The sequence below is a fragment of the Chenopodium album genome, chromosome 26, assembly GCF_948465745.1.
Source record: "Chenopodium album chromosome 26, dcCheAlbu1.1, whole genome shotgun sequence".
Taxonomy (NCBI): domain Eukaryota; kingdom Viridiplantae; phylum Streptophyta; class Magnoliopsida; order Caryophyllales; family Amaranthaceae; genus Chenopodium; species Chenopodium album.
The window spans coordinates 10,005,935-10,023,858 of NC_137859.1; the positions used below are offsets into that span (position 1 = coordinate 10,005,935).

At 33.6% G+C, this 17,924-nt stretch overlaps 1 protein-coding gene across 1 annotated transcript; it reads left to right on the forward strand.

Annotated features, from left to right (window-relative positions):
• Positions 1–14,044: 14,044 nt before the first annotated feature.
• LOC145618542 (uncharacterized) lies at positions 14,045–17,539 on the forward strand. Its single transcript, XM_081673314.1, has 4 exons — positions 14,045–14,330; positions 15,373–15,434; positions 15,573–15,677; positions 17,127–17,539. The coding sequence occupies exons 1-4, from the start codon at positions 14,096–14,098 to the stop codon at positions 17,256–17,258; spliced, it is 534 nt and encodes a 177-aa protein (XP_081529440.1). The 5' UTR covers positions 14,045–14,095; the 3' UTR covers positions 17,259–17,539.
• The last annotated feature ends 385 nt before the right edge of the window (positions 17,540–17,924 follow it).

The following is a 17,924-nucleotide window of genomic DNA, read 5'->3' on the forward strand; positions in this document are numbered from 1 at the left end:
CAAAGGAGGATGAAAATAAGACTAACCTTTTTGTGTGGGAAATTTTTTGGAGATTCATGGGATATTTATAGGAGAGAATTATTGTAGGGTAAAAAGAAAGATTGGGCCTCATAAAAATAATGGGTTGATTAAGTAAACAAATGGGTTAGGCTTGTGTGATTGGACATAAATTGTAGAATAAAGGTGCATAAAATAATTTGTTCAAATAATTTTCGACCCAGATTAATAATTTGAAACTTTTCAAATTAAATTATGAAAAATAACAAATAAATATTATAAATAAAATAAATTTTCATTTACAAAATATTTAAAAATACGGGGGATTACATCAATGAGCTCCTTTGGGACATGTAGATGTTTGGGTAAAACCCTTAATCTTTCCAGCTTCTTCTTCTTCATATGTGGTGGTGAGAAGTTTTTGTTCCCTTGCTTTTCTAGTATCTTTATCATGACTGATTGTAGTTTTAGCCATATGTACTTGTTGGCCTTAGCTTCAAATGCATTGTATGCATTGATGACCTCTTTGATTAAGTCATCCAAAGTAGTTGGGAATGCTTGATATTGGAGGGATTGTATGACTTTGAAAAGCCCTAGGTCTAGCACATTCAAGTCAGGAGACTGTGTTGGTTGGTAGACCATTTCTATGTTGAACCCATTTGCATGGCAGGCAACAACAAATTCCTCATCTTTTGGCACTTGATGAGGTCTTGCATTATCCCACTGTATTTTCACATTTTTGGGGACACCCTCTGGCCACTATTGATGTATTGCTGGGATGACGTGGTCCATAAGCATTTCCCTGATTGCATCTTTGTTGACATTCTGCACAGCCTTTGTCTCCATTGTATCAGCTTCTCTGTTTTTACTCTTTTTCTTTGCCATCTGTTTTTTGACAAATGGAAAGATACCATACTTTCCATCGTGCAAAAGAGTCTCATCTCTTGCATACAAGGGTTTCCCAATCATTGCCATGAACATGGCCTTAACCTTAAACCTCTTTGACTGTTGACACCTGTAGGGGTCTTCTTCTTTTGGCAGCAGGTAGAATTTTCTTGTTTCTAGGTTCAAATAGAACCATTTTTTCATCAATATGAATTGTGTCTTGCATGTCAACAAACTTTGGGTTCCCTTTACTTGGTATGGGGTTAATGTGACTTAACACCCACTTCATTCTTACCACCTTGTGATTGGATGTTAAAGTTGGGTGATTTGTGCTTGTGTGAGTTATTAGTCTTCCTTTCTTTCTTAATCTGTGAATTGTTGAATGTGAAACATTAAGTGCTCCAGCATAGCTTCTCTCTGTGGTCCTCTTGTACAGAGGGACAGATTGAAGCCACTCATCAGAGTACTCTTTGGGTTTTGGCCCTATCTGCCTAATTTCTTTGACCTGACATCAATGACATTCCCCTGTGCCATCTGCTTCTTAATGTCAGCATTTAACCTTGACATTGTTGATCTATGAATGTCAAATTTTTTGCTAGTTGTGATAGAAAACCTCTTGGCAGTTCCCCCCCTTGCATTTTTAGCAGAATGGCATCTACAATCTGCCTTTTTTGTTCCATGGTGAGGTCTCTCCTCTTCTCTCCTCCATGTGTTTGTTGCTGGTTGTTTACGATTTGGGAATATGTCCATTCTGCAGCATATTCATCCTCTGAGTCATTACTTGACTGTGATGATTCACTTGAGTAGGGTTGATTTTCTTCACCAAGTAACTGTTCTAATGAAAAGAATTCTTCATAATCCATGGACAGATACTAACCTTGTTTTTTTCCAGGTCTTGGGATGGTGATGAAGTGGATGATGCAACTTTTTGGACAACTCGAACTGAACCAGCTTTTGGATGAATTCAAAGTGAAGATGCTGCTCCTAATGTAGCACTAATTAGGTTAGGTACTGTAGGAGTTGGGTAATTATGGTAGGATTAGGTGTAGCTTAGTGCTAACTTTTGAAAATTCAAGCTCATATGTATTCATTAAATGGGAGTAGAATTTGGTGATGTATTGATGAAACAGAATTTTATGGTGGTGTTTTAAACAATTTATACCCCCATTTGCTTGTGAAAAGTAAGTGGAGGGAACATTTGGCTGAAAAATTTGAACATTTTAAATTTTAGTGAAATTTTGGGAGGGAAAAGTACACCCTCCCAAAAACCAGCCCATGTGAAAGGGTTTAAAAAATGTGGTGCCTTTCAATTCCCTCCTTTTTAATGCTTAATCACATGGGATTATAAACTTGCTTTACTCCCTTAAAAGTTTTGACTTGGGAAATGTGCACACCCCCTTTGTTGCAAGAAACAAGAAACGGAGGGAGTACATAAGTCTTCTCTCTCCTTTATCTCTCACCTTTTTCTTAACTTCTTCTCCAAACCAAACCACATATCACCAACAACCATATCTCTACTTCACCCATTTTCTCTCTCCTCTTTTCTTAGTTTCTTTTTCAAGTCAGACTACACATCACCAACAAGCATATCTGTACTCAACCATTTTCTCTCTCCTTTTTGCCAAATTGATGCAATTAAAGCCCGAAATTGTAGAATTTGGGTGTCAAATTGTTGTAAAAATTGTGATTTATTAAGCTTAAGATCATCAACAACATTCGAAGTAGTGAAATCAACAAGAACCGGAGAATGTGAGCTTGTTTTCTTCGTGGAATCTTCGATCGAACATTCTTTGTCAAAAAATCAGCAATAGAAACAACAATAGTAGTATGAGCAGATTATAGAGTACTTGTAGGGTGCGATTGGTTTGGTCATGGGTACTTGTAGGGTGTTACTGGTTTAGTAACGGGATACTTGTACGGTGGTTTTGGTCAAGGATTACTTGTAGGGTATTACTGGTTATGGTCGGGGGTTACTTATAGGGTGTTACTGGTTTGGTATGGGGCCTACAAGCAACTCTTGAATAAGTAACTCATACAAATAACCTTGAATAAGTAACTCATACTTACTCTTTAAATTAGTCATACCCATAGATAATAAAGAGGTATTCCCATATAATTCTTTTTTTATAAGGAAGGACTGATCCACCATGAAGACAACAAACTTGTCTTTGTTACCAAAAAATTAAAGGCTTTTTGTATATCATCTTCTTTTTTCTCGAAGACTTTGAGTCTTGTCTCTATAAATGTCGCTCTAGTCAACATCTGCTTATAAAACAAACTCTGTTAGTATCAAATTAAGAGAAATTAAGAGAATGTGATGTTAACAAATGAAATATTTGTTAATATTAAATTAACAAAATGGAATGTTAACAATTGTTATTTTACCTGGTTAGAAAGCTTGATCACTTCTAAATATGAATGTAGAGCTTTGAATAATGAATCCACCTTCTCAAATTTTTTATCAATAATCTCCGACATGGAAAAGTTGGATTGATGCTAATAAATCAAAGCAAACAAACATAAATTAAATTATTTTAAAACAAGTTAAAATTCATTAGTTAGAGATTAGATAAAAATTATACTCTAATCATGGTAAAGGCAATATCACTTTTATTGATAGAGCTCAAACCTATTTAACAACATTACAAACATACATTAGTCAAATTATTAAAATACTAATTAATTGAATTGAAAAATAAAGATAATAAAAGAAAAATTACTTTGATCCATTGTCTCAAAGTCACTTAGAAATTCTTTTATGAATTCATATTTTCCACAACCTCGTGGCCCTACGACCAAAACCAATGGCTCAGTGTTTTTATCAAAATTTTTTTTCTCCTAAAAAAATCCATTAAACATTATAACAAGCATGAAAAAAAAAAATCAAGTTTTATAATGAGTTATACTTACCAACTCAGGTAAGTCAAAATGTGTAAAGCTTAATAAGGGTTCCAATGGCAAAATCTTTTGAAAATAGATGGAGTCTAAACTTGCATTGAATGATTTTGGACGAGATTGGCTCAAGGAAGGAGAAGCTCGGCTCGAGGGAACAGGCGAAGCTAATTTCTTAAAAAAGGAAAATGTGGAAGGGCTTTTGGATGGGAAAGGTGTAGTATCCTGACTACCCTCTACTGCCATCAACCTTTTGGACTTTGCTTTCTAGAAAATAAGCAAAAAAAATAATCGAGTTATATATATATATATATATATGTATATATATATATATATATGTATATATATATATATATATATATATATATATATATATATATATATATATATATATATATATATATATATATATATATATATATATATATATATATATATATATATATATATATATATATATATATATATATATATATATATATATATATATATATATATATATATATAACATTTACAAATTTGTTAGTATCAAGTTAACAAAATGTTTGATGCTAACATTTTGTTAAGATATATTTAGGAAATATTACTTAGTTGATTTGATAAATATTTAGTCTAGATATTATTTCCATATTTCTAGGATATTATTGTCATATCTTATATATATATATATATATATATATATATATATATATGTTATTTGATATTTGTTATTGTGATACTTGTTAGATATCAAACTTTCAAATATTTATTATTACAAATTTGTTAATTTATAAATATCACATTTACGTAATTTGCTAATATACAAATATCACACAAACAATTATCTAACAACTTTTACAAATATCACAAATCGCAAGATGTGACAACAATAGTGGAAAGATTGCAAATTCACATTTATATTATTATGAATTTCTGCAATCTAACTAATAGTATTTCACAGTAGAAAAGACATTCTATATCTAAAGCTTTCCACAGTAAAAAATATACTTTATGCTAGAATATCTTTTGTATTGTGGAAAGCTCTAAACATCGATGATAAGCAGGCCCTTCATATTTGGTACGTATATTATCTAATCTCTTGTTATACATTTTAGGTTTTTAGATCTTAATTATTTAATATTTTATATTTTATACATGTAGCTCACTCTTGTCTTCCAAAAGACAAAAAGAAGAAGAAATTTTGATGAGAAAGAAAAAGAAAGAAATTTATGTGAAAAAAAGTCATTTCTTCATTTCGTAAGGCGTTTTTCTTGACTAGCTCAACTCCAATTCTTTTTTGAAATAAGATTATGGTCCCGTAATTTGTTGAATTCTTATGGCATTAAAACTAAATTACTTTTCTAATGTTTCTTTCTTTTTATTAATTGTTTATGTTAGTTATGAGTGGCAAATGAAGTTTTTTAAAGTCAAATCACAAATTATGGATTTGAAGAGTTCTGCTAATGATGCGAAATTACAAGACTTGAAGGCAAAAATGAAAAGATTTCAAATTTGTATTCATATTACTACGTATTATGAGTTTGAAATCTTTCATGAAAAAAACCACTGTGACAGAATCTATGCTGGAATCTGCCTTTAAAATGGTAAATTATTAGAGGGTTTTTTTTTAAAAAAAAAAATATGTATTTTATGATACATTAATTGTTTACTAATTATTTTGAAATTCATATTGTATAAAGGTTGAAGAAAATCAAAAGAGTAAACTTGGAGGATTTTGTTTACCATCGGTCAACACATATCTTCAAATGTTCAACGAAGATCAAAATTTATTCTCTCTCTTAAAGGTGGAGAATAAGGTGTTGTCCGATTGCATGTTACACATATTCTAAAATGGGATATCACTCAGTTGTTTATAACTTCTCTCCGAATCCTAAGGTTAATTTTTACTATCTACCGTTCTACCATTCTGGTTTTCTAAACACACAATAAATAAAAAATAAAAAACATTTTTTTTTTAAAATGCTAAATACCACCATTAAAAAATTATCGAACCACCATCATTTCAAACAAAGAGACATCCTTGCCCTTACTAAAAGCCCCATTTTCTTTCTACATAGTTTATCCACCACAACCATGTCAACCACCACTGTAATCCCCCGTATTTTTAAATATATTAATAATGAAATTATATTTTATTCATAATATTTATTTGTATTTTTTTCGGATTTAATTTCAAAAGTTTCAAATTATTTTTGGGGTTGATAAACGATTTTATTACAAAGAACTTTTTATGAACCTTCCTTCTATAATTTATGTCCAACAAACAAACCAAGCCCACTTTACTTTCTTAATTGACCCATTAATTTTATGAGGCCCAATATCCTTACTTACCCTACTACCCTCTCTCCTATAAATACCCCATACATCCCCAAAAATTTCCCCACTCAAAACGTTAGTCTTATTTTCTTTCTCCTTTGTTTTATTAATTTGTGTAATTATAATTATTGATTATGGGTTTTGATTTTATTGTTTGAAATCAATTTAATTAGTATCAAATTGTATTTTGATGATTAAAATTTATAATTTCAGATTTTATAAATGTTATAATTTTCAGATTTTGTAAATTTTATAACCTAGGATTTTTAATTATTGAAAATCATGATTTTAGGGTTTTTATGAACAATTGATTTAGGGCTTTTATAGTAATGATGTTTTGAAATTTTGGTGATTATAACTACTAATTAGTTTAACTTAATTCCAGATTAATTTGAACACGTAAATTCGTGTTTTAATTTTTAGATTTCGGTTCGTTAATATTAATCCCGATCAGGTTCTGAACTCATCCGATTTTGATTAAAAAGCAGTGTTTTCCATGTGGAAACAATATTTTAAGAAAGACTCATTACCTTTGGTAGTGATCATCACCCTCTCGTGGCCAAATTCAGCCTCTAAATATGTTTTGTCAGGCAGTTTTTGATTTTTAACGAAGTTTTTTTATGCTTAAAATTTATCCTTGAGTTTGATTAATAAAATTAATTATGTTTAAAGTTAATTAAGCATAAATATATGTTTTTATTGAAGTTTTAAGAGGTTTTTCATCATATTATATTGTTGGAAATTACTTGGGTTAGTAATATTAATTCTTGGTTGTTTTCATGAAAGTGATTATTCCCTAGGAGAATTTTAAGTGATTAAAAGTGGCACAAAGGATTGTTTATACGAGGTACGTACATGTCTACTTCGTTGCAAGTAGTATCATGTTTAGGTACCAAAACAAATGAACTTAGTTTCATGTTTAGGGAACTCTTGGATGGAAATTGTTTGGTTATACATTTAATTAATTCATGTACTTATGTTTATGAGACATGTTTTGGTGAATTAATTATGTATGTATGGAATTATGGATACAAGCATGTTGAATTATATTGGATTAATTGTTTGTACGGAATGTCGATACAAGCATATTTTTATTGGATTGGTTTATTAACCATGTTTGGATTATTAAAGGATTGAAATTGAATGGTTTAAGTGGAATGAATTTATTAATTATTCCACAAGGTTATTATTTATTTATTTATTACTCAATCATGACTTGTTAGTATGTTGAGTAAAGGTGGATTATTAAGCCGAAATGGCTAGGTGGGTTGACTATGTTCAACAATTTGAATAATTTGAAAGTTTAATGGAATTAAAGGTCAACTTACGATGTAATCACCATTGTCCTAAATAAGATTAAAAGTGAATTGATGTATGATTGTTATGTATGGTCTTCTTGAATGAGTCGGCTATTAATTAAAATTGTAATCACGTAAAGTGAAACATGGATGAGCAATAAAACTCTGGAAAGCGTGCACTTCTAGAGTATTGACAATTATGGGTTGGGGTATGACAGGCTAAAGTCGTATTACCTAATCAAAAGTAATTACCTAAGTCCTCTAACTAAAGTAGATATGGAAGTAGGGTCGAATCCACAAGGAAACTAGTCTTTCAATTCTATTCCTAATTAATTAATAGCAATCTAAATTATAAGTAACAATTTGTTGTGATTAAAAATTATACTACGAAGAATATAAGTAGGGAGAATAAAATAGGAGGAATCAATGAATTAAAGACCTAGGGCATAGGTTCACCAATAAATAATACTCTAGGGTAAAACATAATAATCAATCATCAATGCATCAATTAACCATATTATAAAGGGCTTTCGCTACGTATTACAATCACATAATTAATCTACCGGTATTAAATCTCATCTCTCGAATCTCGACTTAACCATTTATAGATTAACCTGCCTATTGAAACTAGACCTAAACATCAATTCTCATCTCTCGAATCTTGAATCAATATTGTCAAACTCATGCATAAAAGATCAGGCCTAATCTAGTTACAGAGTATTAAATTAATCAATAGGAAATTAATCTAGCATTGATAATTAACAACAATAAATTATCCCTTCATATTATTTATGGATCCCCATGAACCCTAGAAAGAGAACTACTCGCACATAATTAAATCTAAACTAATCAAAGCAATAAAATAAGACATGATCGAAGGAATAAAATAAATAACTGAGGTTAAGAAAAAAGAAATCGTTACCAAAGTAATCGGAATAAAGAGTTGAGTAAAGAACAAAGTATAAAGTGTAGAGAGAGAAAATAAGCTTAAGTAGAGAGAGAAAGTCTAAGAGAAAGAATTACAAAAGTAAAGAGAGAATAAGGAAGTGTAAAAGAATACTAAAGTTTCTTAACAAAAACATTTTTATAATAAGCAAGAATCCTAAACTAAAACAAACTAAACGATGCTTATAAGATCTATCAGAGACACGCGCCCGACCGGGCGCCACACCGCCCGACCGGGCGCGCCTTTTTGATCGGGCGAAGGGCTGCTGCGATATAAGTCTTCTTTGCCCGATCGGGCACGCCACCGGACGGACCATCGGGCGGATCATCGGGCGAACCATCAGGCGGACCATCGGGCGGATACCCTTAGGCCGCTTGGACTCCTCGTTTGGGCTCGTAACTTGGCCCAAACCAAATATCCTCTTTGGGGCTTTAATCATTCGGTCCAAATGTCTTGTCTTCACACAAGTCGAGCCCTTATTCATCGGTTTGATTACTCTAACCGATCTTGGGCTACGAAAGATGGTCGTGCTTCTCCAACGCTTGTAGTTGCTTCGTAAAATCCCAGAAAAATGCTCTAAAAGTGCAAATTCCTACAAAGTTCAACCAAAACTACGAAAACACTAGAAAACACCAATTAGTAATAAAAGCGGCTCTAAAGAGCCAAAAACACTACTAATAATGACCAAGGGACAGGGGTAAATCACTGTATAAAATAGACATATCAGGGTACACGGTGGTAGCCCGTGGCTTTCCGAGGTTTGTTTGATCAACATGTCCTCTTTTCTTTTGGTATTTACATTTTATTTTATAATGAAAGTTAGATGGGATCCTAGACTAACTTTGTGAGAATGGAGTCGCGCCCATTCTTGCATCGCGCTAAACTTTTATTTTAAATAGTCATTTGGGTCCAAAATGATTTGGTGGATTAGACAACCTCGTCTATTGCTTACTCCAAACTAAATTAATTAAATTAAATATAGAGTCAAGTGTTTGGAATTAGTTAGTAAGTATGTTGAGTCAATTGAATTGTTTAAGTGTGGAGTCTTGATTATTGAATTCACGTTGTATGTTTATTTACTTTAATTAATTGAGCATGCTAGGTTTTGTACGTTGTAGCTTGTATGTACTCAGCTTTGCTGATTGCGTGCTTTTATGTGTTTTCTTCTGGTCATGACCTTCGCCTTTCAATGACCCTGTGATGATCTAATTATTACACTTGTATTATTGGGGAGCAGTATTGCAAAGGTTAGCTTGATGATGTGAAGTTCAGGGATTTGACAAATGCATTGTCAAGGGATTGATGTGATTGAAAGTATTCGATTCTTGTGTTGAACTTATTTATGATTTGCTATTTTGTTTATGTTTTGGGATTTTTAATATTGCTTTGGTTTTAATAAGGGTCTTATATGGTTCCAATTTGTAAGTTTTGACTTACTGGTTTTCTAAACTACGTTATTTTAAAGACTTATGTTTGATTTTCCACTGCGATACTTTGATAAAGCCTTAACGTTTTAACACATGGCGGTAGCATGCCAATGGTTCTCCACTATTTTATTTAAATTAAGTGGTTTGGAAAAGGGAGAATTATTGGGGTGTTACAACCACTAATCACGACACTGATACGACTCACGTCACCACATCGACCACCACAACCCATAAACACCATGTCAACACCTACCGTCTACACCTGACTGCCAACACAATCGCGAAAGTCGACGTGAAATGAATGGTAATGGAGGTGGCTTGTCGAAAAACGAATCAATAACACCACTATCGGCTTTTTTGCGGGGGTTTAAAGTGGTTTGATTGGCCAAAGAAATCGTTGTTTGACCAAGGTAACCGGAGGTCAAAACTGGATGGTAACCAGTTTGGCCTCCAGTTACCAGCTACATAATTTATATACTAGTATAAAAAAAAACTTCATCGTAAAACACTAAAACTTCTCCTTCCTCATATTTCCAGCCATCCCACCACTTGAACCACCGCCTCTTGACATCCGCCTGCCCGGGCGTCTGCTTTTGCGCCGCTACCTTCTGCCGCCACCAACTGTTGTCGGTAACCTATATTATGTGGTTGTGGTGGTTGTGTTGAAAAAGGTTGGTGGTTGGAATGTTTGATGAGAGAGAAAAAAAGGGAGTAAAAAGGGTTAGGGTTAATTAAGTAAGGGTAATATTGACCCTTTGTTCGTAATGAAGGCGGTTTTGATATGGATGGTGGTGTTTAACACCCCCCTTTTCTGGTGTTCAGAGAGCCACATGGGAAAGTTGAGATTGGAAGGATAGCTCATGTGGTTAGAGACTTAGAGCATCCTTTTCGGTTCCTAATCAACTCATCCACCACCCCACCACCGGTGTCGGTTCCCATCATATTGTCATCACCCCAACCCAGCCCCCACCGCCGTCACCCCAACCCAATTGACCACCCTCGACCGACAAAATACATCCTAGCCGGCCACCCTCAACCGTCGTAAACTAGCCCAACCTTAGCCCTTATTTGGTTTCTTGAGTATGGGTTTGGCTTTAGATGAGGGTGAGAGTAGGACGGTTTGTGGGTTTGGGTATGGGTATGGGTACGGGTTGGGGTTTTGGCGGTTCGGCGAGGGTGGCCGTGATGTTGTTGTGGTAGGTGGAGGTGGCGTGATATTGTTGTGGTTCGGCAACGGTAATGGTACAAGCGATGGAGTTTATCTAGGGATAGGGCAGGTGGGGCAATGGAGGGCCTGTTTTGATTTACAGAATTGAGTTGAACTGAACTGAACTGATTGGAGCTGAACTGAATTGAATTAAACTGAATTGAACTGCAATGAATTGTTTGTGAGAGAGGAAAATTAGGAACTGAACTGAACTTATTAGAGCTGAACTAAACTGAACTGAAATTAAGCTGAAGAGAACAGACCGGAATTTACTGGCGGCTTGGTTGAGCTTGGAGCAGTGGGGCTGGTCGATGTGGTGTGTAGAGGAGCCGACGGTGTTGTTGGTGGCTGGGTTAGGGTTTAGGATTTTTTTAATAATACATTTTTTTAAACTAATAAACAATTGACACGTGTATATGGTAGACTCCATTAAACGAATTCTATTTGCAGATTTTTAGGCCTTTTTAATTTGATGGTGCTATAGTGAAAGTATTTTTTTTTTTTTTTTTTTTTTTTTTTTTTTTGGGGGGGGGGGGGGGTGTTAAGTGTTACTCCCTCCGTTTTTAAATACTTGCTCCGCTTTCCTTTTCTAATCGTTTTTAAATACTTGCTTCATTTTCTTATTTAGAATTTTTTTACAATATTAAATTCATTTCTCTCACTTAGTGGACCCAAATTAAATCATACTTCCTCCGTTAATGGTAATTTGCAACAAAGGGGTATTATTTGTGAGATATAAAATATTCCTTTGTTGCAAATAACCATTAACGGAGGAAGTATTTCCACACTACTTTTACTTTTATCAATTTTTTATTCTTCCACCAACCCCACTACCTCCATATTTTATTCATTTCTCCTAAAACTCTACACATTGAAAAATGGAGCAAGTATTTAAAAATAGAGGGAGTATAATCCAATTTGTGACTATCTTGTGGTGTTACTCCCTCCGTTTTTAAACACTTGCTCCATTTCTCCATGCGGGGAGTTTCAAGAGAAATTGGAGAAAGTAATAAAATATGGAAGCAGTAGGTTGTTGGAAAATAAAAAATTGTATAAAGCAAAAGTAGTGGAGCAAATTGGAGGAGAGAGAATATATGTTGGGTCCAAAGGTGAGATAAATTAATTAAATATTGTAAAATCTTTCCAAATAAGGAAATGGAGTAAGTATTTAAAAACGGCCGTAAATGAAAACAAGTATTTTAAACAGAGAGAGTATTTTTTTTATAGGGAAAAAAACGGAGTTTAACAACAACAAATCAACCTTTGCTCCATTCTCCCAAAATGGACCAACCTTTAAATCTTCCAAAAATAGACACAAGTTTGCATTTTTTTCTCCCATATTAGACCAAGCAGGTCACTTGACCTGTTATACCAGGTTGCAATCCACGTGTCAAATCCTTATTGGTAATTGTTTTACAGAAATATTTTGATAATTGATAAAAAAAATATATTTTAATTTTTAAAATCAAATAATTAAAAAATAAAAACACCCTCCCTTAGTCTCTTTCCCCACCACTGCCAGCCCCACTCCCCACTAGCCACCTCTCCCCGGCCTACCGGCGGCCGACGCTTAACTGCAAGCAACACCTCAACACACAAAAGCCAATCAACAAAGATCAAATCCGACACCAAGATAAAAATCGATCCCCTTTTTCTGATCCGATCTCCTTTAATCATATCTCATTCTACCCTGAAAATCATCAATGGCGCGCCACCGCATCACCGCCTCGCCTTCTTCTTCTTCTTCTTGACCATATTTTCTCTCTCCTCCGCAGAAATCCGATCAACCAAGATCAAATCCCACAATCGACCCATAATACCCATCGACAAACTCAAACTATACTTTAAAAATTGAGTTTTTTTTGCTCAATTTAATCATGAGAAATTTATGAGGGTGTGATCTTGTGGAATTTTCAGAACTATGCTTAATTGATTGTGGTGGGGATATGTAGCAATTGATGTTGGCGATAAAATGGGTGTGGAAATTATTTAACTATGATTAATTAATTGCTGCCGGAATTTCAGTTTCCGATGACGATGAAATAGATTTCTCCATCAAACCTGAGTTTTATGATTCTGATCTTGATGACAAGGATGAGTCATGGGTGGCTAGAAAAAGGAAAGTTCCATGAACAGACGTCGTGCTCAGCTGGCAGTGGGTGGGGGGAGCAGGGCTAGCAGAGGTGGGGGAGGAGGGCTGGCGGTGGTCGGAGTTTTTTGTTTGTTTGTTTGTTTTTTTTTTTTTTTTTTTAATTTTTTTTGTTAATTTTTTAAATTAAAAAGATAAATAACTGAAAAAAAGAAGTGACCGGTCATTTAGGTCATAAGTCAACTTGGTCTAATATGGGAGAAAAAAGCAAACTTGTGTCTATTTTGGGAAGATTTAAAGGTTGGTCTATTTTGGGAGAATGGAGCAAAAGTTGGTTTGTTGTTGTTAAATTTTCCTATTTAAAAACGATCGTAAATGAAAAGTACAAATACTTAAATAGACCTGGTTCACACTAATTATTGTGGACTAATAACATTATAGAAACTATGGTTCTTTATTAATTAAAAAAAAAGTCACTATAATTAAATATAGGTCACTATGTTTAAAATAAAAGTCATTTTGGTGATATATAGGCTATAAGAGGTTATTTTTTTAATGAAAATTTTATAAGGTCAATATAAATAATAAAAGTCACTATGTTAAAATTAGGGTCATAACGCCGTACTTCAAGTTCACAATAATATTAAACGTTATACAAGTTTTAATAAAGGTTACTATGTTAAAAAAAGGTCCTATGTTAAAAATAAGTGTCACTATGTTCAATATAATGTCAGTTGCGCGTGTATAAACTTCGGGTCCATAATAATATTATTGTGGACCAGGTACACACAAGTGTTTTTGAATGAAAAATGGAGCAAGTATTTAAAAATGGAGAGAGTATTTTTTTTTAGGAAAAAAACGGAGAGAGTATTTTTTTTGTAGGGAAAAAAACGGAGAGAGTATTATTTTGCAAAACATCCTTATTTATTTTTGTTAACAATTTAATAATAAAATGAATAAAATGCAAAGTGTCAAGAAAAAAAGGAAACTACTATTTGTAAAACAAGAAGCAGAAGTTGAAAGGACAAAGGAGTGACGATGGCCGCTTCTTGTTCAAGTATTGTTTATGGCGTTCAACCAATCTTAAATGACCCTCGAACCCGCTTCAAAACCCCTAATCTTTCAAATTCCCATTTTCAATCTCTTTCCTCCAATTTTAGTTTTGATTCATCCTCTAAATTTCTACTGCCAAAGCTCCAAATTCGCGGGCTAAGAAGGCGGAATTCTAATGCTGTGCCCATCATCTTCAATGCTCAATCTAAAATCTTCCAAGGTTAATTTTTTTTCCTTTATTTCCCTTCTTTTATTTGATGGGTAGCTATTAATTCTTGATTAAATTGATTAATGTTATCTTTTTATATGGTTAATTTTGTTAATTCTATATGTAATTTATAGTTTATAACTTATAGTATTGTTCTTGTGATGGGGTTTGTTCAATCTCTATTTTGTTAAAGGTCATTTCTTTATGACCAGATTTTGAATTACCAGTTTGACAAAAATAACAATTTTAGTGGATAACAATCAGATATATCATGATATGATATTATTCTAATATGGGTGTGTTTCAATTTTCAAGTATTGGACATGCCTTAATTTTTGTATGAATTTGGGTAAATTTGAGGTTTGCTAATTTATATTTGTGACAAGGGACCATGCCATAAACTTTGGTTTGTGTTCAATGGTGGCTCAAGGTTAAGGCCAGTAATGCTCATGATTTAGGCAACCATTTGATAAGTAATTCATTTATAAAATGTATTCATTCGGATTTCAGCTTTAAATGATGTATGTTAGAGTAGTCTGAATGACTTAGGTTTGAGAACAGCCGAATTTGTGGATTTTTTTTATTTCGAGGTTGGAGAACTGATAATGCTCTCAATTTGTAGTTTTGCCCATGAGTAAGTATGACTATTTTGTAATTGAGGTCCAACCAATCTTGATACCAATTGTACTATGAAATGCAAATTGTGAACTACCTCAGACAAACCTTTTTCTCCTTTGATTAACGACGTTGCATAGAAGCATCAAAATGTTAATTTGGTCTCTGAAAATTCTCTTCTAATCAATTTATCAGAATGGATGAATATCTCAATTTCCTTTTGTGTAAATTGTAATCATGCAATTGATAGCAGAAGGCTAGAACAGAAAATACAAAAGCTGAATGCATATGCTAAAACAATTCCTTTTCATGAGCTGAATACCATGTAGATTTATTTTGCTTGTATTCATCTTTTTCATTCTGCTTAGTCTGTCACAATTCAATATGAGTTCAGTTCCCATGTTTGCGACTCTATTGACATCTATCTGATTTGAAGCAGCCATTCAGACAGTTTTTAAAGTCGGCAAAGATGGAGTTGAGGCAGGAACCAATCTTGTGCCAGTAAGATCCTCTTGTCTATGATGATAAAGTTTATGCTCATTGCAGCTATGTCGTTTTAACCTCTCATCTAATTTCTTTTTGATGGGATTAAGGCTTTGATAGTTTGATTGATTGATCAAATTTCTTTTTGATTGTCAGGATGCTGTTCCAAGGCCAGTTGCAAGACTGTCTGTAACTGTAGTTGCTGCTGCTGTTTCTCTTTTTGTGCTTCGGTCGTTCGTGTCTACAGTTTTCTTTGCATTGGTACGTTTGTGGTATCTGTTTCCTGTTGAATCATATACATAGTAGCTCATAACTGTTTTCCCTGTGCGTCCCTGGTGTCTGCTAAGTTTACCAACAGGCATTATCTAGCATTTATGATCATGTGTAGTTCATGACTTCATGTGGCAATATAGGGTTATCTTCCTCTGCATATAGTACTCCGTATTTTAGATGTAGTCATCTGTTTTTTTAAACACAAAAATTTTACCTTCTTCAGGAAGTATATTGCTAGGTTAATGGTGCATTGTTCTGAAAGCCGATGTATTGCACTGAAATAATAGCAGATGAATATTGTATTTTTTCATTTTTACATAAAATGCAGAACATTGACTAGAAGGTTCTGTCAATGTCAGCTGAAGTTGAAAATAATGATATACGGATGTATATTAACTGGCGGATAACTTGAGGGCACCTATCTGAATTGATGGTTATTTATTGATGAAGCTTGGGAAATACGTTATTATCACAAAACTAGCCTTTTGGCCCATGCATAGGCTATGTAAAGGAAAATTGGAAAAGAAAAAACGTTAATGATTTTTTGTCTTTTGGATTCTCAATGTATGTTTTATGAAAAATGTTGTAACCGTTGTGTGATTGAAAATCTATCAATTAATTTAATGAAAGTTAAAGAGTGTGGGAAGAAAAGAATTACTCGGATGTTAATTGAATAGGGAAATGAATACAATTGATGAAGAATATTGAACGGATTAATATGTTGGAGATGAATGGGGAAGATGGAGTGTTAAGGGAAGAGGATTAGTGGAATTGTAAAAGTTATTTCTTAAAACCTTACAATAAATTAATTTCAAAGGTTGAAGGAGAGGAGGACATGTGGTGTATATGGTTTGTGTTTTCATATAATAAGTATAGTTATTAAGTCTAGACCTATGCAGTCATAGATTTCTAGGAATTGGAATGTTTTGAATTGAGTTTTGATTCAATCTTTCAGTTATTGGAGTCTGAACAAAAGAAATTCTGTGCGAAAACTGTTTCAAATTGGGTTTGGACCTGTGATTCTGTGAAATTATAATCCCTGTCCAATTAGCACCCCTATGTGAAAGTTGAAAGTCAAGTGCTGCTCCTTGCATGATTATCTATTACTACTTTAATGTATTACACGAGTATGTGAAGGTCACAATTTATGAAAGAAGCTGACGGGTTCCTGGTATCTTAAGTTGTGAATTCTAGTATTTGACTGACATTTGGATTCCTCTCTCCTTCCTTAAAGATAACCATAAACATTTGGGTGTGCGTTCATGTGTTGAGTAGGGAGGGGCGAGGAGATGGGATTCATTGTATGTGTACAGCTACTGGGTGGTATTCGTATTCTTGTTTTGCATTCTATGCAGAGGGCCATTGTCTCATTATCTCTGTGATTCTGGCTGAAGCTTTGACTATAACCTAACTTGTTGTCTATCAACTGCAAAACAGGGTTTCATGGGCTTTGTGTATTTCATTTATCTTGCCTTCAACAAGGACAAAGGACCTAGAATGGACGACAAGCCTGGTTCAACGGACGAAGCTATAGAAGAAGCTAAAAAGATCATGGATAAATACAAATAGGCTGCAAGCTTGACAGTACTTCACGTGTATTCTGCTATTATTTTTCAAACGTATATATGTAGTATGTTTGAATGTTGCAACTTTCATGGTAATCAATTCACAAGAATATGTGGATCCAAAATGTCTAGTTGAAGCATGTAAAGTGACTATGAGAGTCCAACCACAGGATAAATTCTTGATACTTTTTAGATTCGTGTATCACCAATCATTTTTGGGCATCACACTTATTTTAAATGAAATTTCTTTGATGGAAGCAAATTGCCTTCCCCGTTCTGGTTTGAGCTTTTGTTGTCTTTTTTCTTGAGGAACTGATACTTTAAGCTTTTTTCAAAAAATATTCCTGCAGAAGCTGTGTTTGGTTGTCCGGACCTATCTGAAGATGATCAGGTTTTATTGAAGCATTGTTTTATTCTTGACTTCTGGTAATCTCATGAACAAGAGCTCCAGACTCCAGTATCCCAATTCGTTTGTCTTTGCAGTGATTATGGGCTTGGTCTTCGCCCAGGTACGCTCCTAAGTTGATATTAAAAATCATGTATATGATGTAGAGTGACTGTAGAATGGTTGGATTTTCATGTCAGGTGATTATGACTGCTAGTTCCTAGTAAAATTTACATTATATTATGGTAAACAGAGGCATATATCATTTATTCACTTCATCAATAT